This window comes from Rhamphochromis sp. 'chilingali' (assembly GCF_963969265.1).
Source record: "Rhamphochromis sp. 'chilingali' genome assembly, chromosome: 14".
NCBI classification, from domain to species: domain Eukaryota; kingdom Metazoa; phylum Chordata; class Actinopteri; order Cichliformes; family Cichlidae; genus Rhamphochromis; species Rhamphochromis sp. 'chilingali'.
Genome location: NC_137941.1, coordinates 24,741,475 through 24,765,497, shown reverse-complemented (window position 1 = coordinate 24,765,497; position 24,023 = coordinate 24,741,475). Strand labels below are relative to the sequence as shown.

General features: G+C 40.2%; 1 protein-coding gene across 1 annotated transcript in view; it reads right to left on the bottom strand.

The window, feature by feature from the left end:
• Window positions 1-6,194: 6,194 nt before the first annotated feature.
• Window positions 6,195-24,023, bottom strand: part of znf385b (zinc finger protein 385B) — a 71,228-nt gene continuing 53,399 nt past the window's right edge. The window contains 10 exon segments of the mRNA XM_080903435.1: window positions 6,195-6,986; window positions 6,989-7,027; window positions 7,030-7,192; window positions 7,194-7,331; window positions 7,455-7,550; window positions 8,298-8,482; window positions 10,127-10,498; window positions 10,597-10,792; window positions 14,385-14,495; window positions 14,636-14,772. Coding sequence (XP_080759561.1) covers window positions 6,931-6,986; window positions 6,989-7,027; window positions 7,030-7,192; window positions 7,194-7,331; window positions 7,455-7,550; window positions 8,298-8,482; window positions 10,127-10,498; window positions 10,597-10,792; window positions 14,385-14,495; window positions 14,636-14,772 — 1,493 coding nt within the window. The 3' untranslated portion in view covers window positions 6,195-6,930.

The window sequence follows — 24,023 nt, the reverse complement described above, 5'->3', positions numbered from 1 at the left end:
GTTGGGTGATTCAACAGGATACAGGAGAACCTCAAGAACCAAACATGTTAATCAACAAAATTGTTAAATAAAAAAAAAAAGAAGAGGAAGATAAGATGTTCAGCAAGCACTAGGACGCGTCATGCAGAATGTCTGTTTTACACACTAGCTCCACTACCAGGATCTGAATTGGCAGTTCTTCTAGGCTAAACGCCTTGCTGTCATGTAGACAAACCAAGCTCAGAAAACAGACACTAAAGCCTCTTCATGATTTTATATTTTTTGTATATTTGTATATATCTGTACAAACATTTTTGTCATCTGATGTGTTCATCAGACAGTGAATGTTAGAAAGAAAGCACTCAGGTTTTGTCAATGGATTTTGGGAGGTGTTTTAATAATAAAAATTTAAAAATAAACCTTTAGAGGCTGACTTATCTGTTTTCAAACATCCAGACCTGAACTTTGACAACGGCATTGCCCAGTGGATGAGTGTATGAAAATTCAAATGAGCAGGTGCATTCAGATGGAACAGTCTTTAACCCACCAAAGTCCATCCATTTGCATTTGAGCTAGTCTGCCTCCTACGTGCTGTACCCAGCAGCACCCTCACCTAAACCAAACAGAGTGGTATCTCTGCTGTGTGAGAAAGGGCAACTTCAGGATGATGTCCTGACTTCATTCACCTGACGCTGAGTTTACGTGCCAAAACAACTTATGTTTGATCAGCGACGAAAGCAGGAAATTAAAGTGCCTACAAGCACATATTGATGATCATTAGATCATGCCTATGTCAAAATGTTTTTTAAATAGTTTAGTTCAAGTATCTGATTTCATGTTGCACAATCAAAAGAAAACAGATGGACTCTACTGTTGGAAAAAACTGCAGGGAGAGTAAAACCACTCTGCTGACCCACGTGAGTTAGCTTTCAGCAGGACTGTTTTACACAGTGCTGCTTTAAAGCATCATGACTAACATAGGTATATATATAACAAAAACATTTGGTCATAATTCAGTGTTGCGTAGGGTCTGTGTGACAGCGTTTCTTCATCGAAGTCTTCTTTTACTTCAAAAAGAATAAACACGGCTGATGTAGGATATACAGCAGTTTTTAATGAAAACAATTTTTTACAGGAATAAAATAAGAGAAATGTTGCATAATATAATTTGCATATTCACATCATAATAAACAATTTTCGTTAAAAAAAGAAGCTGACAAGGGTTCTCTAAAGCAGGAAGACTGGAATATAAAGGGAGACATCTTTCACATTCATCTCTGAGCGCACTTCAAACATTTCCATTCAAGGTCAACCGTGAAGGATTTGAATGAAGAGGGCTGGCTAAATGTATCGAAGCTGAACCGTGTGCGTCACCAGTTTTTCCTTCCCACTTTCAAACCTGAATGCGCTTTTAAAATATATTTGGCGAAAATTGACAAATAACACATATAACACTCCACCAAACTATGTTTTGTAGTTATCTCAAATATATGAGATGCTTAAAAAGAAAAAGAAGAAGCCCTGTGTGTAGTAGTTTGGGTGAACCGCTCCTTTAAACATTTAATTTACTTCACTGTTTGCATGACATTGATGTTCATGGAAATGGGCTCTTTTGTTGAAAGCAAATAGTCAACATTTATTCCAAGAATGCACACACACTCAAACACAAACACACTCACCATTTAAACAGTGCATCCCAGTTTAATTCATACCAGTGTTGCAACTACAGGCCCCCGAATGTAAAGTCTACCAAGCCTTAAGTGCTGAGAAAAGCAGCATCTGATCAGTTCAATATTGCACCCTGATGACATCATGGGACAGGAAGTTGAGAACAGCTGATTTGATGTAGAAGAGTCAGACAGCCATCATTAACACAGATTTGACACACAAGAACTGAAGTAAGTTACTGAGCTGTGAGATCAGTTACTGCATAGAAACACACACACACACACACACACACACACACACACACACACACACACACACACACACACACACACACACACACACACACACACACACACACACACTGTTTGTTTGTTACTGGAAGACTGAGAGGCTTCAAGTTCTTCAGGAAGAGGCAGGAAGACATTTAAAATACTGACCACTTGAAAACACAGAAAGTTCAATATTGACGATGACGATTTCCAAATGTGAGGGTTACTGACTTTTTCTGCTCGTGTTTCTCTTTCTGATACAGTCTTTTAGCTGTGAGGCCTGGTGTGCTTTTTTCTTGCCATGGCAACAAAAGTATTTACATAAAAACAGCGTAGTGACATTCACACCAATGCTGTAAATGTGCTCGTGTTAGCTATTGATCATTTCTAAATGTGCTAAATTTCTAATTAAGTATATGAAACCAGAGATAACCTCCAAAAACCAAAGAGAAAGAAACCATCCTTTAATAAGCACTACTGTTTCAAGCAGTGAGGGAGGCAGAAGAATATTTGAAACACTAGAAAATCATTGGTCAGGTCTAACAAAGCCAAAGTCAAGAGGCAACTCATGCTGCTGAGAGTTTAAAAAGAAGACTAACACATAGAGTCAGTAGGTGTTAACACCCAATGCAATATGAGGATAGGTTTGAAGCAGTAGAGCCATTGCAGTCCTGGAAGGAGCTCTGGGGCTGTGAGCAGGGCATGCTGGACTTCCTTATGTGTGCTGTGACTAACCTCTTTCCAATCCCAAGCAGCTTTATTGCCTGAGACAAGGAAAAGGATGCATCCTGCAAGCGGTGTCAGCCAGGCTCATGCAGCCTGAGCAACATCTTAACTGGATGTCAAAAAGCGCCGTAGGTGGTGGGATGATAAGGTCCTCACAGACACCACAAACAGACTTCCAGAGGGTCAAAGCTAGTTTTCCACTGTCCTCCACTTCTGACTTCAAGCTTCTGACTGACAGAAAAGAATTCAGACCTCATAAAGAAGCTTAAAGAGGTAGTAGGGATCACACTCTAACCTATCTAGATGTACAAAAACTTCCCATGAACTGCAACAAGCCAGGTTCCAGTGTCTGGTTGTTGAGGCCATTTCCAAAGTATAGTGTGCGTCCTCATTTCTAGACTAAAGTCAGCTGCTGTGGGCAACATCCATGTGGAATTTCCTACAAAAGACTAACTTCAAGGTCAAAGGACTAAAGAAAGCCAATGAGGAGCTACAGCAGCCAAGACTAGCTCAAGAAGGTGAAGCTATGGAAGAGTTCCCAACAAAGCATAGAGGACACAGACAATGCTGCCACCAGGCTATCATGTGAAGGCCACCACATGCTGCGCTTCTGATGTTTACATCACCCAATAACCCTGTAGAAGAAATTAATGTAAAGTTTTAAGAAAATGAGCACATTTATCCAGTAGTAGACCACTTTTACCATTAAAGGATGGGTTCACATTTCCTCAAGTCTACTGTAACACAGAAATCACATGTCTGTGAGGCATTGCTCAGTGTCGTTGATAATGTTGTCCGTACTGGCTGCAAATAAAATATGAACCCATCCTTCAACTCCAAAGTCATTAAGACTGACACCAGTGTTAATCTGACCAATCACATGCTGCCTTTTACCTGAGCGGGCACGTGTTCCTCAGGTAGACCTGTCTGCACAGTATCTGACTGCTTTCCTGTGACATCGCGTTACATCAGAGTATTTGTTATACAGTTTGATGAGGAGACACCATGACATCATTAGTAACATTAACATTTTCTCTGGTTTCCAGTGCAACTGTGAAAACAATAACCTGAAGGTTAAAAGTGCTAAAAGAAGCTATCTGCTAGCAGTACACCAGACTGACAGCCAAAAGTCCTGCTACTGCCCTCTAGAGGCTCCAGTGCTCAGTGTGTTGGACAGAAAAACAAACATATTAAAGCATTAAAAGTTCATCTGGGACCCTGTGAACAGTTTGTGTGATAATGCTTGCTCAAAGGCCCTCTAAAAGGCTTTTCCCCACATCCTTCAACCACGTCTCCTTAAAGCTTCATCACATGACCTGAATGACTGAAACGGAAAATTGAATTAAATTAAACAAAAAAAAAATTGATTAATGCTTACATAAATCAGCAAATGCGACAGCACCGTAGCACCCAGACATTACAACAACATAATTTAAATGTAGGAAACATACACAAGATGAAAAGTGTACTTTAAATTGATCATTTTTTCATCGAGCCTCAAAGCTTTGCACCAAAACAAGATAAATAACCACCCCGTCAACAAAGAAAAAAGAAAACATACGAACGTCATTCTGAATGTTGTTCTTCTTTGTTTATCAGGCAGCACAGAAATTCAGCAACAGTTAGTTTAACCTCCTAGGACCTGGCGTCCACATATGTGGACATCACATTTTGGCTTATTTAGACCAAAATATTCAATTTTGGTGTACAGGGGCCTGATATCCACTTACGAGGACATTATACTGCCAATGGTCTATCGAAATTTTAAATGAATATCCTCATATGTGGCTCTCATTTTTCTTAGAAACAAAAATCAGGTAAAAAAAAATAAAAATCTGGTAATTCTTTGTTTTTACATTCATCGGGTCCCAATCAGCCCAAATATCAAAGAGAAATTAAAAATGCATGTCGTGGAAGAGTTCGGGTCTTAGGAGGTTAAAGACAGGATTTGACTATTGTTACTCATTAAAACTGAATAAGTAACGAAGCACGTAGAACAAGTTAAAGCCAAAAAAACAGGCCCCTCTGTGTATCACATATTAAGCAAGCCGGGGTAAAGTCGTGTTTTTACTCAAGGTTTTGTGGCCAAAAAAACATTTTAGCTCTTCTGGATGGCATAATTTTCACTTTCCTGTTGTTCTCGGAAGACTGGATAAATATCCTGCGATGCTGGCGTGTATTCACACACTCAGTGGGTTTGACAACACAGATTTTTCTCTGCTCCTAGATCAAGTCTATTTTTATTATCCTGAGTAACAGAGCTGGACTATAAAGAACAAGTGAAAAACACAAAAACACACCTCACTTCACCCAAAGCTCTGAGATGTAGCTGGAGGTTCAGAAAACAGCCAAGAAGTGGACCTTTGAGTGATGATGAAAAAAGGTAATATGAAGGCCAAAGAAAGCTTTAAAAGCTAATGGGTTCATCGTGCACCTTGAGATAACCATCCCTGGACCAGAGTGCTAAATGGACCAAAAGTCTTAATTTAAGCAGTTATTGAAAAATCAAGAAAAAGCTTTAGGTAAATATATACAACACACAATGTAAAATAAATAATTAGAGCACAAAAATAACCAGAGAAGCATTAATTAAAGCTGTAGGTAAAAGTTTGTTTTATCGATTGAGAGTCCGTGAGCTTATTTGCAGGTTGTGGAAAGTTCTAGTAATGTTTTAAAACGTCTCTCCAACTCTTCAGCTTTCAGAAAAGTTCTGCTCAGATGCTTCAAACTCCAGAAAGTTCAGTGACAACAGGAAGGTTCAATAAAACAAAAGAATCAGACAGAAGGCCCTTTTCTCCATCCAGAGTCCAAAATCATTTTTCAACAGGCAGCGGAGACAGGTGGACAGGACACGGGGACACTAGTCACACATTAGTCACACAGAAAGCAGAAAACAGTCGGAGACAATGATGAGCAAAACCTTTGGATAACCATTAACGGTTATGTGACAATGTTGATCCGAGAAGCTGTCTGGTTTAAACTGCTTTTCATGTTTCCACTAAAGAATATATCTGCTTTAGTGCAACTTGGTGAAGCTGTAGCCGCCACTGAGGACACAGAGCAGGATGTGCTGTAGTGCTGTGTCAGGTCATGTCACCAGTTGCAGATGTTTTACACTTTTTAAGGATTTTAAAGCTGATTTTAGTATTTACGTAGCTCACGTGTATCAAAATGTAATTGTTTTGGGACAAAAAACAGAAACATTTTACAAATTGAATTGCATACTTGCCTGGCAGTTTGGATGCAGGGAGATATTAGAACTGAACAACAGGTGAATAAAAAGCTATTTTATTTATTTCTGCTCTTTTTTAAGGAGAAAAGTGAAATTTTTGGTCAAGTTTTTATACATCAGTAACCAAATAATAAGGTTTTAATGACATCACTAAACAGATCAGTAGGTCAAACACTCGCAGAGGCTGAAAACAGGCCGCCTGTTCAACCAAACAGTTCACACCACCGTGTCCCCACTAATAAATAAAACCATGTAGGTTTTATTGTAAACCATGTAGGTTTCGGAGCTGCACAACAGGACGTCTAACTGTTTTTAGAGTGTTTCATGTGATTTGTTGACAATAAGTACAAAATGCTGTGTACTCCATCCAACTTTTTTTTTTACTTTCTTCAGGAATTATGTATATGTGAAACACGAGAGTAGCGTCTGAGTGAGGGCACGCTGACAGCTGCAGTAGTGTTAGGTCACGATAGACGACGTCTGCTGAGTTTCTGACGTCTTATTTGTGCTGCTAAGCTCCTCGAGCAGGTGATAGAACAGCTCCTCCAATCCTCTTCAAACTCTGAGGGAGAACCCGAGCTGGGATCTCGAGCAAAATGTTCCCATCAGCTTTAGTGTCTGGCCTCATCAAAACGTCCAAACTTCCTCAAAACCTACCCCCCAAAAAATCAGTAACAGCACTGTTACCTGTGTTGGTAAGAGTTTGGGAGCAGGTTCTGGGTTGTCTTTAGATTCAGTGTCTTGTCAGCTCTGACAAATCAAAATACATTAAAAGCCTATTTTTTTGGCCAATGCAGGCTGCTAAAAACGGATATTTGTTCTCGACTTGGCTTTCTCTAAGGTGGGCCCTGTGTTTTAGATTTTGCAGGTCTCTACGGTCACTTAGTGCTTTCTAAACAATGTTGAGCAACTTCAGTATTTTTTGGTTTCCAGGAACTTCACATGTCTCAATGAAAGAACTCTTTTGTTATTTTTTATTCTGTTTTTTCGTTCATCCAGGTTCAGGTTATTTAAACGTACATCCCCTCTTCTGGTCGGCAAGAGGCAGTTCACAGTTCACAACTTTCTTAGTGGGGAGGTTGCAGGTTTGAATCCCTGCAGTCTTAATGCGATGTCTCCCATGTCCCCGTAGTGGCAACAAAAAGCATGTCAAAGTTCGCTGGTATGACTTCCCGCTTCTGCTGGCATCAGTACGGCGTGAAGAGAATCGATCCTTGGCTCGCTCTGATTGGTCCAGGTGCTGGACGGAGGAAGGAGGCTGTGAAAAGGGGGGAAGAGGCCGGAGGGCGAGGGTGGATAGAGATCGCAGGTGTGAGGGGGGAGGACGTGGGTGTGAGGAGGGGGGAAGAGGACAGAGAGGATGGAGGGAGTGATAGAGAGGGGGTGAGCGGAGTAGATGGTGGAGCAAAAGGAGTGGAGAGGAATGAAGGTGAGAGCGCAGGCTTCACCAGCTCCTTCTGAGCAAACATGGAGAAGAGAGGAGGAGAGGAAACAAAGAGACATCGATGAAAAAAAACAGAATGAAGACAAAAGTAAATAATAATACTTAATTAGAGGAAGGGAGGTAAAGAGACACTCACAGTGAGTGAGCCGCGCTGCTGTTTGTTGTAAGGACTGTACTTGGGTTTGCTGGGTTTTCCTGCCACTCTGTCCTTGTGCCTCCTGCTGGAGATGTGCTGCAACAACAACAAACACTGTCACAGTGAAAGCAAATCTGAGGGCAGACAAGACCAACAGCAACCGAGACTATAAACTGCACAAGAACAGAAGAACCTGAATGAAATTAAGGATCAAGATTTCACAATGATTCACAAACTAAAAGCAACCAAGTATGTAGTTCACTAGTGTAAGTTCATTTGTCATTTCAGGTAAAGAGTTGTTAAACACATTAGTCGGATAATGTACAGCAAAAGGCCTTTCCAGGGGTTAAAAACCAAAATAAAATGAATAAACATTAATTTTCCAGTTGTAACTGTGAGAAGACTGTTTTTACTTTAAACTTTAAACATAAACTGAAACTACATTAAAGGTACAGTATGTGAAATCTCACCACTAGGGTGTGCAGCTTAGAGTCAGTTGAGTTCGACTTTCTTATCCCTCACAATTTAAGTGCATTATCCTAGCTACGGTGGCCACTGCATGACAAAACTCTGGCCACAGTTCATCTGTAGTGAGTGTAGGCTGTCAGTCCACTGTTTACCTCAGATGTCAATATGTGTCTATTTACTCTGCAGGACGCTGTAAAACCTTGTGAAAGGAGTCCAATATGACGACGATCACTTCTGTGACAGCAATGCTGAGGTGAATTGCTGGTTTTACTGAACCTTAGTATTGTGTAGCAAATATTTGAGTGTATATGAACAGTCTGACAATCCTGTAGCTGCCTTCCTTTAGATATTTGTGAACCTGCTGCGAGTTTCTACCTGTTTAAGCTGGATCTCAGAGTTGACATGGACATCACAGATCTGGCAGTGGAAGGTTTTGTTCTGCAGGCCGGAGCCCTTCAGTCCCGAGCTGCTGCCGTTCTTCAGCTTTGCTCCAGGCCGAGGGTAGGCTTTGATCGGCCCAGCGCCACTACGAGCCTCCAGCATTGTTTTATGTTTTGATCCTGAAAGCAAAGGAAAACAAACTCAGGAAACACGAAAGGTAAAAATATCTTTAAATATGGGTCTGTTGTTTTAATTCCATCAAAATAAAACCTGTACACATCGTCTGCTTTTACACTGATCTTTATCTTCATGGTTACAAAAGCTTTCTATAAAAATCAACCAGAAAAGACTTGCCGAGGATAAATATTCATGTGTGATTATCATAATGTGGAAACAGAAGTGCAGAAACTCTGCTGAAAGCTCTCCCTGTTGATGTATTCCAGGATTTCCACAAATCCTTTTGGCCATATTGGATTATGAACAAGTTTAATAAGTTTAAGGCTTGTGTGTGTTTCATGCATGAAGCACAGCATTTGTTTTTTGAATATCTTTTAATGTCACAGGAGTAAAAGTAGATACCAAAGATCTCCAAGCAGGGGCAGCACAGAGCCGCTGAGGGAGATTAAGGGACACCTTCCTTCCACCTTTCAGTGTCATTAATCCAAATTCTCCTCTTTCTAAATGTGTTTATAGCTATATAGCTAAATGTATATACCCTGGTATGTTTCTGTGAGGAAGTAAAATAACTACCAGCAATTGAACTGTCCACCTAATTTATAGATTCAGAGATATGAAGAGTGAAAAAAACAGCATATGTTCGAGTGAGCTTCCCGCAGCTTTCAAAAGAAAACTTGGTTTTATGTGAATCTCTTTTGGGGGTTTTTGGGTCCGACTTAAAGTAAACACAGGACAAGGCCTCGTGGGAACTGCATTTGTAATCTCCATCCAGGAAAATTCTCCGGTTGACTTAATCACTTGATTGCTGGTATTTACAGATGGTAACATTAGTTGAAGCGCTATGCTGAGATGCACAACAGACATATTTTGTATTATTTTAGTTTAATCACCTGATGCTTACTCTATTTTAGCACTGTAAATAAGAAGCATAACCGCTCAGCCGATATTGTAGTTGGACCTGTCCTCACTGATTTACAGCCATGGTAAAAAGACACTCTGTCAGTTCAAGGGTTTCACATATCAGGAGATAATAAACATGAGCTGACACTTGGCAGGTCTTGAAATTAGGTAAATAAAACCACAGATGAGTTACAACATGTCACATGTTACACAATATCAACATTTATTTAACAAAAACGAAGCCGAAATGCAAACAAAGTCAAAAATATGTCCATCTTTAATACTTCCACGGGAATTAAGACGATGAGTAACAAAATGCTCAGGAGGAAAGAGATTACCATCAGGGACTATCAGCCCATCAATCCGGGAAGAACTATAAGGATATTTACCAAACAATGTGAAATCTCCCATCGTACGCTGAGAGATTTTATTCAGGATTGGGCATTCCAGCAAATCCAGCCCAAGGTCAGACTGTGCAATGCTCAAAGAAACCAAGAGCCAAGAGACTCTACAGGCCACTTTTGTACATATTTCCTGTACTGTGCTAAAGATGAATCAATCCTTCTGTCCTTTAACTTCAATTTAAATTTCAGCAACTTAACATTCACCAGAACCGACAATTTTCATACATTCAATATTTTGTAAATGAAGGTGTAACAAAGAACTAGATGCCACAGAAGCTTTTGTTTTTGCATGCTAATGCTAATGCATATCATATAAAATCAAAGGTGCATATCTCTCCTCACCTGCATTATGCGCCTCCAGCTGAGAGAGCGAGTTGACCGCGACTTTACAAAGAGAACAATACAGCAGCTTTTTCGCCTTCTCCTCTTCTGACTCCACTGAAGGTGAAGCATCCTGGGAGGGTGCAGGTGGAAGGGGAGCAGGGCAAGACAAGGTGGTGACAGGAGCGGGAGCGGAAGCGGAAGACACTTTGGAAGAAGAGGATGACGAAGAGGAAGAGAGGCCTGGAGCTGGGAGTCCCGATGGGGGGCTGGATGGAGGAGGCTCACTGCCTGCTCTACTAGAAGAGGGGGAGGAGGAAGAGAGAGGGGAGGTAGAGGGGAGGAGGAAAGATTTGACAGGAGACGGAGTGTCTGCGGTTCTGGATAAGAAATCTGAAGGGAGAAGAGTGGAAGGAAAATGAAACAATATCTGAAAAAAACATCAGCAGTAACATAATTCACATCAGTGTTATTACTGGATAAAAATGAACCTGTGTGTTGATTAGTGCTGCTGTTAGCTGAGACAAGAGGGACGGGGACAGCTGAGACAAGAGGGGCGGGGCCAGCAGGATTACAGACGCTCCCATTGGTTTCTGCAGAATTTGACAGCTTAGCCTTGGCTTTGTTCTCCTGAGACTTGAGCTTCTTTGCGTGACGACTTCCTCTGTAATGAGCCTCAGCCTGAGACTGAGATGTAGAAATAGAAAAGTTTAAGTTTTGTATTTGAGCCATTCAGCATCCTCCAAAATAAAACCGATGTGAAAGGGCCAGAGACTGCAGTCAGTGACTGGAAAAGCCACTTCAGAGCAGCTATAACAATGAACCCTGTACATTGCTTTATAAGGTGCTCACCTTACAGAAGACATAAACATGTTTACAGCATACAAAAAGTTTGGTCTCTATGGCTAATCTCCCTTTAGTAATTCAGGGTAGTTGTTGAACCATAGAAGGCATAGAAAAGCATGCTAGCAAAGCTGCAGCAGCACAGCAGCTCTGGAGCTGCAGGCATTCATGCACGCTATAGGACACCTGTGTTTTGGAAAAGCTCAGAGCACAATCGCTGGAATTACACACATCAAAACAAGGACAATAGGCTTGAAGCATGAAAATACATTTATGTTTTATTTACAGACCTACATATAGCACACATTAAATCCAGGCCTCTGTGTACACAGCCGGACTGATTAAAACAGGACTTTACATATAATGTTAAATGCACAGGAGATGGACCTGAGGCCACTTTTGGGCTGGCGATGCGTGAAAAATGTGCAGCCCCCTCGTTCTCTGAATAAAGCCGGAGCATCTGTGCAGCAGGAAGGTTAACAAGAAATTGCCATAGCTATTTTTTTCATCATGCTCAGCTTTTCCCAACAGTGAAACATCATCCAGTAACGTGGCGTTTTGGCCAATCAGATGAATGCGAGTCCTCGTTTTCTGGGTATTCACACTGCAACAGGAAGGGTAATGTTTCTTTCCAGGCCTAGAGAGACTGCAATTTCCTTCTTCCAGAGTCCCATGGAGGGAGCATCCATACTCTTCCAACATAGCGCAATGGCTCTTCTGGCTTGAAGTAGTCCATAGTCCAGTAATTTGGTTTTTTTCCCGATTGCTTAAATTCCCTTGGATATATTCCAAGTACATAGAGTTTTCCTTTTAAAGGGATTTTTACCTTAAACACTTCAGACAGATATTTGATAACATCTTTCCAAAAGTCCTGGATTTTAGGACACTCCCATAGACAATGAAGAAGAGTCCCTTTTTCAACTAAACATTTAGTACAGATGTCCGGAATATCATTGGACACATGATGAAGCTTGACAGGTGTTATATAGGTTCTCATGAGCCATTTATATTGCAGTAGTTTAAAGCGTGTGTTTATTGTTTGTTTTTGTGCTTTTAAGCAAGCCTGGTTCCAGTCATTTTCATCTATGTCCTCTTGGATCTCCCTTCTCCAAGCATCCAGTTTATCTGCTGCTGAGTCTTTTGAGGAAAGCATCAGTAAATTATAACATATAGAGAGAAAACCTTTCCCTTTTGTATTCTTAATGCATGCCTCCTCTATTTTTGTCAGTGGTGGAAGTTCAGCAATCCTTTGCAGTTTTGATGACAAATAGTTTTTCAATTGTAAATATTGAAAAAAGTGCTTTGGGGGTATTAAATATTTTTTACACAACTGATCAAATGTGAGCAGCATGCCATCTGCATATAGGTCTTTAATTTTTTGAATGCCTTTATTTTTCCATATTTTAAATCCTCCATCACTTTTACCTGGCGTGAACTTTTCATTTCCCCAAATAGGGGTAAATTGCGAAAGCGATGGAGGATCGCCCACATATTTATGAGCTGCATGCCAAATTATAATTGTATTTTTCAAGAAAGGGTTCCTTGTATTTTTTTCTTAATGTCTTAGTGTCTGAAGAATATAGAAAAGTGTGTAAGGGAAGATCTGGAACAGATTTTTGCTCGATGTCAACCCAGGCTGGAGGTGTTGTTGGGCAGCCATATAATACCATCTGAGGTTGGGGACTTGGAGACCTCCTCTTTCATAGGGCAAGTAAAGTAGTTGTAAGCGGAGCCTTGCCTCCTTATTATTCCAAATAAATTGGTTAAATAGTTTGTTTAAACTGTCAAAAAATGAAGTTGGTAGAGGCAACGGAAGTGTTTGGAAGTATTATAAAAATTTGGGTAAAATTGTCATTTTTAGGATATTTATCCAGCCTATCATAGATACAGGCAGGTTTGTCCAGCGGTTTAGCATTTCCGTGACCTCTTCTACAAGGGGATCATAATTTATTGAGGTTATGTCCTTGATGCTTGGGGCGATCCTAATGCCTAAATATTTAAAGCCTGTTGTAGTTGTTTTAAATGGGGTGGCCACCACAGGGCTTCTTCTTTCTTCTTCATTAAGAAACATTAATTCTGATTTAGAATTTTTAATTTTGTTTCCTGAAAATTCTCCAAATGTTTTTATTAATGTTACTAAATTAGGGTTACTATCTTTCAGATTAGTCAAAAAATATATATAATATCATCTGCAAATAAAGAAATTAGATGGTCTCTTCCTCCAATTCTTATCCCTGATATTCCTGCATTTGCTCTCACAGCTATGGCCAGAGGTTCTATTGCTAACACAAAGAGAATTGGTGACAGAGGGCAGCCCTGCCTGGTTGATCGCTGTAAATTAAAGGGTTTTGATACGTTATTATTAGTTAAAACTTGTGCTGTTGGATGTGTATACAATAATCGGATCCATTTCAGGAATGTTTCACCTAGTCCATATCTGGGGAGCACTTGTAAGAGATAATTCCATTCTATTCTATCGAAGGCTTTGCACGCATCTAGTGATAGCAGCGCAGTGTCCTCCCTATTGTTTTTCTCATAAAGTACATTGAGGACACGTCTTATATTATGATAGCCTTGTTGATCGTCTGTTATCAAATTAGGCACATATTTATCTAGTCTTCTAGAGAGTGCTTTACACAAAATCTTCGTATCACATCCCATAAGACTAATTCCCCTATAAGAGGTCACGCTCCTCTCTTACTTCTCTGAGCCGTGATTCCTGTTTTCATGTTCACTCATGAATAATTTCACCAGCTCATGAATAAGTGATGTTTGACTGGCATGTTCCTAATGAGGCAGCTCGTTCCCGCACAGCAGTCGTCTGTGAATGGGCAGAGTGTCGTTTACACAGATCTGTGTCATTAGGGTGTGGAAGGGGAGGTGTTACACCTGAGCTTACGCACCTGTTCTTTTCCAGGAGCACCTCACAAAATTATACAAAAAAAAAGAAAAGAAAAGACTTCATCGCTCTAGTGGTAGGACCCTCCTTTTCAGCAAGACTAACTATAAACTACTTGAGAATAAACTTTCATCCACAGTAACGCCAGTGAAAATTTAAAAGTCAGACAATAAGCGGCAGTTTTTTGTTATTGTTCATTTTCAGGATCAGATCCCATAAAAACGCAGGACTGAAATGCGGTCGTTAACAGCAAGCTCAGATTAGCTTGCATGGCAAATGTTAATTTTAGATGTGCTGAATTATATTTATGATTGGAAAACCAATTCAGTTACACAGGCTTTAGGTGCTAATGAGCAAACATTTCTAAGATACAGTACTAACATTTTCTAGCAAACGTGTAAATGTATTAATAAGCAAACACTTCATTTATATTTATATCTTGTATATCGACCAGAAACAAAACACACACACACACACACACACACACACACACACACACACACACACACACACACACACACACACACACACACTTACATCAGAGTTGAACCTCAACTGGCAGACAGTACAGGAGATGACCTGTTTCCTTTTAGGTACCATGGTAACACCAAAGGTGTGGTTGATGACAGCCTTCTGCACCGGGTCCATCTGAGTGAGACACACAGAGGTCAGAGGTCACGAGCTTGTTTCAACCCGAGTACTGATGACACCATGAAAGATTTTTTTGTTCGATCTATTTGACCTGCAGCTATGACACACGCTCACCTGTCGCTACCACACACACCTACCGTGTTGAAGTTTGGGAAAAGTCCAACTGGTGACGTTGTCTCAACAGGAAACGGCAGAAAGGGTTTCATCATGACTGAGGGACCAGTGGCACCTATGAGACCTGGCAACGCTCCGCCCACTGCACCACTCCCACTTCCTGGGAACAGACACGGAGTTTAAATAATTGATTTCTAATACCTTTGTTTTCACACACTTCAAACAAACAGCAACAACACAAAGGTTTGCAGGGCAGAGTTTCTGCTTTAAGGATGAAGCTGAAACTTATATTGACCCAAATTTCACTTCAGAGTTGCTACAGTCACACCACAATGCGAAAATAAGGATATACTTATATTTTTCCATACTGAAAACATCTAGAAATGAATCCAGAAAAAAACCCTGGTTGACTCGTATTCACGCTACATAAAACGGGTGAGCCATTTTATGATGTTATGGATTTAGTTTGGTCCCTTTTGGCTAAAAATATTGGCCATTATTGAGTTTTAATAATGATTCCTCAGCTGTTTTGTCATTAGTCTGTTGACACTTTATGAAGGTGAAATTAAATTACATTTATTAATACATTTAAGAACTTTTATCCAAAAATTTGTTGAATAATGATTTCATAAATAGCCTTTTGTCAAATTAACCATCTGTAAGGATCAGGAAATATATCTAAAGCTGTGCCTGTTAAAGAGAAAGACACACTTCTTGGCATATTCTCTGAAGAGCAAACAAAAGGAGCTCATCTTTGATATCTCTGGAGTTACGACCTGGAAACCTGAGCAGCAGATCTGCTTAACAGTACCTAACATATGGAGCTGCAGCTGCTCGGGGCAGAGAGAGGCAATAATACAGAAAGACAAAGCGAAGAGAGGGCGAACGATTGGCTCACATAATGAGTCCACGTGTCCAGCTGCCACTCGGCCAGAAAGATGTGTAAATTTTCAAAAGGCAGGAAGTACACTAACTGAGCTCACGCAGAATCCAAGCTGACCACATCACACTATACACAACTATTACAAAACATTTCTTCAACAAACAAAACTTGAGTACTCTAAATCTGCCATGAATTATTAGCAGTGGATTATTTGGAGGGCGGTTACATGTGAGCAATTTTAGGAAAACAGTTGAAGATGTTTGAATCCACCTGCTGCTGCTAGTTCATACTAGTTACCTGATGCAAGCATATTATTCTGTGTATGTTTAAAGTTACAGCATGTCAAAGCCCTGCAGTGAAATCTTTTGTAACAACAGTGTGTGGGTGGAAACACTGATGCCATCTGAATCAGGCCTGATGAAGGAGGGGGAGGCGGTGGAAGAAGAGGAGTAGGAGGAGGTTTCTGGTCATGTTGGTTTAGTGCATATGTCCAGTGTAATGTAATGAAGGTAAACCTGATTATATCCCATTTTAAATAACAGTCTGGCCAACTCTTTATGACTTCTAATGCATCCATGTGAGTACTATAACCCATTTACATCCACTCTACATGAACTCTAATTGTACCATTATAAAAGATTAGAAATAAAATATAGAAATACAACTCTACTTTAAGACCTATTATAATCTATTCTGATGAGCTGTAACTGACTGTGATCCACAACACATTAAACCAGTCACAATGTATTAATCTTATTCAGAACAAACCAACAAAAAATTCACTATAGCTCCACCCAGACTTTAAATACTGTGTGTGTGTGTGTGTGTGTGTGTGTGTGTGTGTAACATTAGGCTAGCTGTAGAAGAGCTGTGTGCCAGGCTGCTGACTCTCTAAGTTTATCCTCATATAGCAGCACTGTGAGTCAGTGTCTGTATTTATAACTACAGCTGATTATTAAGTTCAGAACAACATGAGACGGTGTTGTAATCGAATGTGAAGGTGGGCAGATACGGCTCAGATCACGATCTGGATCCGGGGGGTTATTTATGATAGTAAATACACATTAGTGTCTATCTTTAAATGTGGCCTATTGTGTCAGCTTGGTGGATCGGTTACAAAAAAGAAGTCCTGCAGACCGTCATTACTACAACAACCAAAATATTTGTTAACCTACTGCGTCATACTGGAGCTCCTTCAGATGCGCCGCTATAATGCCTTCAGAGCTTGTTTAAGCACCACTGAGACCACCTTGATGATAAGTTCAGCCAATTTAAAAAGCCTATTAACATGTAATAAAGCCACAATGTTAAGGTTACCTAAAAATCACTCAGGAGAACCACTGGAGCCTCTTCAAACACCACCGATGCCACGTGAAAAAATGCTTGAGAAACTTTTTTTTTTTAAAGACAAAAACAAGCTGAACCACAGAAGCCACTTCAAGAAAGCCTAAGCATTCTTCCTCCTCAACCTCAACCAGCACCTTTCTCTTTTCAGTGATCTCATTAGCATTAAACTCTATTTTTACTTGATTTTTTGTTTTTTTGAGGTGTGACATCTCCTGAATTCTGGGACAATAGAGATCTTGCAGTCCTCTAGTCATATTAAAGAAATGGTGAAACTCCCTAAAGGACAACAGAAACCTCTTTATGACCTCCCTGAAACTACTCAAGGATGGCTTAACCTTCTTCAAGGACCCTTTTGACATCCTGGAGGACTTTTTGAGGACCCTTTAAGCCTTTACAAATCCTGTATCTTAAGCTGGCTGACTATTTTGCTAGCCTTAATGTTTCCTGATGCAAATATATGTTGGCTTTATGTTGTGACTGTACCTGCTGAATTCAATTACTTGTTAGCCTCTGGTGTAGACCACTCGTGATAGGTATGAATTGAAGATATTTTTCAGTATGTGTGAGTATGATGAACAGAGTGTTGAGAGAGTGGTCTTAATTCTGTCCTTCTGTCCTCTGAGATCTGGTTACAACACACACACAGTAACCCTTCTCCCTTACACTAAGTTGCTGTTCTAAGAAGCTGCTAAAAATACTGATCTAAACATCTGCTACTGCACTCCCATGGAAACACTTGATAAACCAGCATGAAAACTGGCCAACAGCAAACTAATGAGCCAGTCAGCTTTATTTCAGGCTGTTGGTGATTTGTCAAAAGATCCCCGAGATGCGGTACTAGCTGTAAACAAACACGCAAAAAGTTTTCTTACAAGATTCTTTAAATAAACTATTTCCATTCGCAGCGTGCAACTTTGCAAAGTGGGACAAGCAACAAAAAGCTGACAAGTTGAGACGCTTCAAACTGGAGCTGGCAGGTTTGCACCTGTCTCATAATAACACTGACCAATTTAGACTGGCGCCTAATATAAAATTGACTGATGGAAAGTCACTTAGTCACTTAGTCTGACACTGAAATTGTAACCAGAGAAATCATGAGATAAAGAGAAATAGAAATCTATGAGGGAATTTTGTAACATTTCTGCCCCTGTGACCAAAACGTCCAATCAACAGTTGAACTGGGGAACATTGGAGCCAATCGTGTTGCTGCACTGATGCATGTGCACAGCAAAGGTTCAGAACTGTTTAAACTCTGTGGTGGCAGGATAGATATGCTCCCTGTGGTGGTTAGATATGCTTGCCATTTGCAGCAAAGACATTGTTTTTCTTGGCTGACCATATTCAGAATTTAAATTAGCACGGCATTTGTTGAACGCTTCAGCCATAAAGATGGACCGTGTTGGCACTGAGAACTGAGCTTCAAATTAAGTCATAATGTCTTGTAGCTGTGTATATGATATCTTGCAATGTTTTCTAACCTGATTTGGCTGGCGTCTCAGTAGATGCAACTTTTATGTCCCAGTAAATACGAAAATTAAAGATATGATTCTCTGGCCTTTAAAAATAACTACCCAAATAACGCCCCAGAGGTGTGACCAAAATGGCTGTCAAATGGCAAATACTGAATTGCCAAGACTTACACAGAAGACTTACCACCTACCACTTTGGAATGACCTAAAACTGGAACCTAACTAAGCAAATTAGAGTAGTCTAACACTAGAACTGGATCTGAGTGGATTAAACCAGTAAAAGTGGAATTGCCCAGTTTGGTTGGATACTTGAACCTACCAGCTAAATCCACTCCAGAAAGCACTCAAAGGTCATCTGCGCTTCTTGGTGAAATAGACTGTGATTTCTTGTAGGTATAGATGGAGAGCTAATTAATAACACTCAAGTCAGCCAGGGATACAGAGTGGGTCTCAATCACAAACAGCGTATATGCATATGTGTGTGTTCATGCATATAAGCTTTTGATGAAAACTAGTTGGTCTTATAAAATGTAAACACACCTCTTCAAACTTCTATGACTACTACAAATAGTAATAATGGTGGGAGGAAGAAAAAGAAGAAGAAAACGTGAGCAATGTGAGAAAAAAAGTAGTCTGTTACTCTATTTTTAATCTCAACTTTGATATCAAAATTCTTCTTTTTCTTCACTCGAGACACAATGAATGTCTCAGGTTAAACAATAATTAACAGTTATTTATTAATTTTATTCACAGTCTTGAGAAAACAGACGGCGTGCAGCTCATAATCTGTTGCTGCTGTTTCGTTTTCTTGAGCTGCTTTATCAGCTTTGAACTTCCCTCCTTTCTTCTCTACACCTTCAGCTACATGCCAGCTAGCTAGGTAGCAATTCTAGTGTCAAACTCTCTGCAAAGTGAGAAACAAAAGGAAGAAACAGCTCCAGTAAATCCATACTTACAGAGTATTATTGGCTTGAGGCCAAAGGACTCTGTGAATAATAAAATTGTAACTAAGCTAACAGGAAAGTCAGGAAGCTGAAACCACCCACACACTTCTGAAAGAAGCTGTTGTCATCAAAAATAAATCAAATATTCTGTGTGGGTACACTATGATTGGAGGGTGCTAGTGAGCTATGGTAGCTTCTTCTGTTCCACTCAAAGTTTAGAAATGTGCAGATCGCTCGTTATAGGTCAAAGGTGTACATTCAGGAATTCTCTTATCTTCTAATTAGAGCAATAGCACTGAAGTTACAAAATTCCTGCCTTAAATTCCTGTAGAAATCACACCATGTCAGAGCTCCAAACATTTTAAATGATCAAAGCGTCTCTCCTGGCGTGTCCTTTGCTGACATCAGCAGCTGCTGAGATTAAGCTGCCTATAAACTGATTCTGATCCTTTATTCATTTGTAGCATCCAGCTTCCTGCTGGTCAGCCGAGTTTCCCCGTACAGCAGTGAGATTTATGGCTCTGGCTGCAGTCAAGGTAATCTCTGGCATTCACACCTCTCACACACACATCCAAACACATATTTACGCTCGCAGTTAGTTCTGCTTGGAGGCTCACATGATAAAGACATGAGAAACGAAAACCTTGCACGGTGCTCTGCTGCACCAAGAGCTGCAGACTGCGGCTCCTGTAAGTGATCTGACCCGGGCAACTCTGTGCCCAGTGGGTATGGTTACTGAAAAATGTGGCTGATATTTAATCAGTCACATGCCCCTGGTGTATAAATCCAAATGGAGCGGCTGAGCTGCACACAACCTTTTGCTTACAGTAGCAGCATAAATTGATACACAGAGCATTTCTGGTGTTTGTAGCAGGTTAAAGACTGATTTATAGTGATTGAGAGTGTGGAAAGGAGCACTGCTGAGCCACTAATACGGAAGGATTTCTGTTTACAATTCTTTTCTTGTCAAAAAGAATTTTTTTCCCAATTCCTAAACATATATTTCAAAAAGATCTGTGCTTTTTTGTAGGACAAGTCAATCCCATTGTCACGTCCATTCAATTCCTGATGAATACTTGAATGTAAATACCAATACCAAATACCAATCAATTTCAAAAGGGCACAAGACATCAGAAAACAAACTGTACACACATCATTATGCACTGAAAGGTCAAAAATCCAACAGAAGAACAAGGCACATTTTTATAGGCTCATGCATTTTGGTGATTTTTTAAGGCTTATCAGATAAATAATATTGCTTAGCTGAGCAATTAACTACACTAACAGCCAGCCGAAGACATCTGTGCTCTAGTTTTGGCCAGTAAAGTTTTAGCAGTTTATTAGGATCTTAGCACTAAATAGCAGGTATCGGTGTCTGCGTGATGACAGCATACAGACAGTATACGGATGTAGTCTGCTAACCAAGATAGCGACAGTCAGACCCATCTGTGATATCACGGTGGCTATGTCTATCTTTTATTTACAGTCTAAGATTTGTATGACGGTCACTGGCATTTAGTTAGTTAGTCATTCTTAATGCAAACTTAGATGTCTTAGCTGTGACAACTTGACATTAGCGTGATAAAGACGTGATAAACCTATTATAAATGTGACAGAAGGATTACAGAGCAGCAGCATGAAGGCTGGCTCTGTGATTACTTACTTGTTCCTTAGTTCCTTACTTGTTTTTATTATAATTATTATACTAATAATTATTATTATTATTATTATTGTTATTATATTAACTGATGTAACAAAAGAACTTCTCAAATATGAGCTAAATAAAGAACGTTTTCTCTTACCTTATTTTAAACTGTGGTTGGTCTTCACATTAGCATTATCAAGGTTTATCAAGGTCTCAAAACTGCATTAGAAATAGTATCTGACAATAGTGGTATTGTTGAGACTAGACTAAGTAAAGCTTGGCTAATTTGACTTCATTATAAAGACAGCTCAGTGTTATCTTTGCAGTAAAGATTCCCCTGTGTCCATCATAGGTGTGTAATATCTATAGCCAAAAACAGACGCAAAGCCACTGTTAAAAAGACAAAAAAAAGTCCTAGATGCATTCGTCAGAGACAGAAGACAAACGGAAAAGGAATATAACATCGGAGAATCTGATTAAAGCTCGTGCTGTCTTCATCACTAATCTGGTGTTCCAGAAAATTCCTCGTCAACATCCATGAGGCTCTGTTCCTCGTGGATGTTGACGGGGAACAGAACCAGAAAATGCTCCTCTGGAAAAGAGAATTGTCTGTGATGTAATCTTCAGTATGTCTTTATCCACACTGTTAATGCAGCTTCACTCTACATATGATCATCCAGCTCAGAAGACTAAAGAGAAACATCTGGTTAATCAGACCCTAAAGTTATTAGAATGGACGGAGCTAAAGTAACTCCACACTGCAGGATGTGATGAAGATGAAAGAGGAGGAGAGGATGTCAATGGAGATGGCCTTGAAGACCGAGATATTTATTTGAGATTTAAACCAACTGAAGGGTCCTACCTGAGCCAGGTGTCTTTTTTGGGGGTGGGTTTTTTATCTCAGTCCTGATGTTTTAGTTCCCACTTTTCTTCCTCTTCCTTCTGCATTTATTCAGTTTGACTCTACTTATCCGCGTTACACTGCTGTAGTCTTTTAACAAACATGCAAACAGCCAAACACACCCACCATGTACTCTGTGTGTGTGTGTGTGTGTGTGTGTGTGTTAGGGAGAGAGAGCGAGAAAGACAGAGAGAGGGAACGTATCAGGTGACTGGAACAAGAGTGGCATGTGTCATCGCTATCTGGACCCCCGAGCCTCAACGTCAGGTGTGTGTTTCTCTATGTGTGTGTGTTACTTCCTAATCCCTTGCTGCTATTTCCTCTAGAGACAAGTAACTCTATCCCTGGGGATGAGAGCGAGAGAGCGAGGGAGAGAGAGAAAGAAAAGACGACCACACACACTACTTACAGATTATACCGGAGGATTAAAGATTACATTACCCCGCTGCAGTCACTGCTGTGTGTGCATGTGTGTGTGTGTGAGATAAGATCAGAGCAGTTGCCGGTTCACACGTCTACGGTTACCACGGGTATGTGCGTGTGTGTCTGCGTGAGTGTATATTACTCATGTTGTGTGGACATAAATCTTTTTACACAGTCACACTGAAATCACCCGCCTCCCCATCTGGTGACAAAAAGCAAGTCCCTTTGCTAACTTAAAATGGAATAAGGGCTTATGGCGTTTTTAGAAACTCAAATATTTTAGCTGCAGTAGCGCAAAAGAAACTGGGAATCTGCTGCCAGGCTATCGGCTACCTGTGCAGACACAGCGAAAGCTCATGTGACGACATCAAAATAACGACAGCAGCGGAAGCAATGAGTAAAAGTAACCATGTGTTTGATATGTTGTTATTTAGATAAAAGAAATGCTGGCTCATTCAAGTTTGGAGTGGGAAAGTTTTAGCGACGTTCCCAACAGAAATGGAAAATTCTGAGGGGAAAAAGCATCGCAGTTAAAGGATACCCCACCAGTGCAAAAATACTCAGGAGGCACAGCAGGTCCTCTACTTAGCAGAAGGTCAGTGGTTCGATCCTCCAGTCTGCACTTCAAAGTGTCCTTGGATAAGACGCTGAACTCCAAATTGCTCCCAAAGCATCCATCAGAGTTTGAGTATGTTTGTGGTAATTAGAAGGTGCTTAAAGGCATAGAATAAAGCAGCGCATTGATGCAGCTAGTAGGGCCTTCGGTGCTCAGTTACAGTAGAAAACCACTGAATACAGTTAGATCTGTAACTTCTTAGACAATAACACGACTTCTGCAATTTTGTTTCTGTGCACCAGTGAAGTGGCTTTATTTGTCTGATTACTTTTTTAGCCTTTGAAAACACGTCTACGTCTAAAAGTGGCTGTGATTCCTAAACAGTTACTGCGGTATTTTTGTTCAATTTACTAAATTAAAGCTGAAAGTAGCTGCCTGGTTTAAAAACCACTGTGGTGGTGTACAGATGTAAAATTACAGAAATGTGTCTTTGTCTAAAAAGTTAGCAACGTAGCTGTAAATACCAGCCCATTAATTCAAAACTCCATCATGGGCGTTGTGTCCTACCAGTCCCAACTGTTTATCATGTATATGTGTATATGTTGGTGACAGCCTGCACTGGAACAAATGATGTCCTGTTGAACAAACAATTTCTTGCGCTCATCTAACACAGGCATTCTACATAACAGACATTTTCATCTGAGGCAGTAGGCAAATACAGATTACTGATATTAAAGGATTTTATATTGTCTGTTCAATCAATATCTATTGGTTTGTTTGCAGCAGTTGTGACTTAATTTTGAAGCTGTTGGTAATTATGAAAACAATGAAGTCATAATGTTTTATGTTATGTTATGGTATGTATGTACCAACCATGACACACGACTTCTATATTTGCTTAGCAGCTATGAATGTCATCATTAGTAGCAGCCAGGGTTTCTGTCTCTGTGTTTGTTGGTTTTCTTATTTTGATAGTCTCTCATCCCATGTGTGTTACGTTCAGTTTTGCTTCCCTTGACTCATTAGTTGGATTCTGTTCAGCTGTGTTCCCCAGGCGTCTCCACTCTGCTCTTACCTCATGTGTATATTTAAGGTATGCGTTTCCTGTTTTCTGGGATGTTTTTTTCTCCCTGGTTCTGTTTCTTGTTGGATTACTTAGAAATTTTTTATTAGAGATCAGCCCGCAATAAAGGTTTGCTTTCAGTTCTACTCAGAAGTCCCGTATCCTGCATCCTTAGGTCCT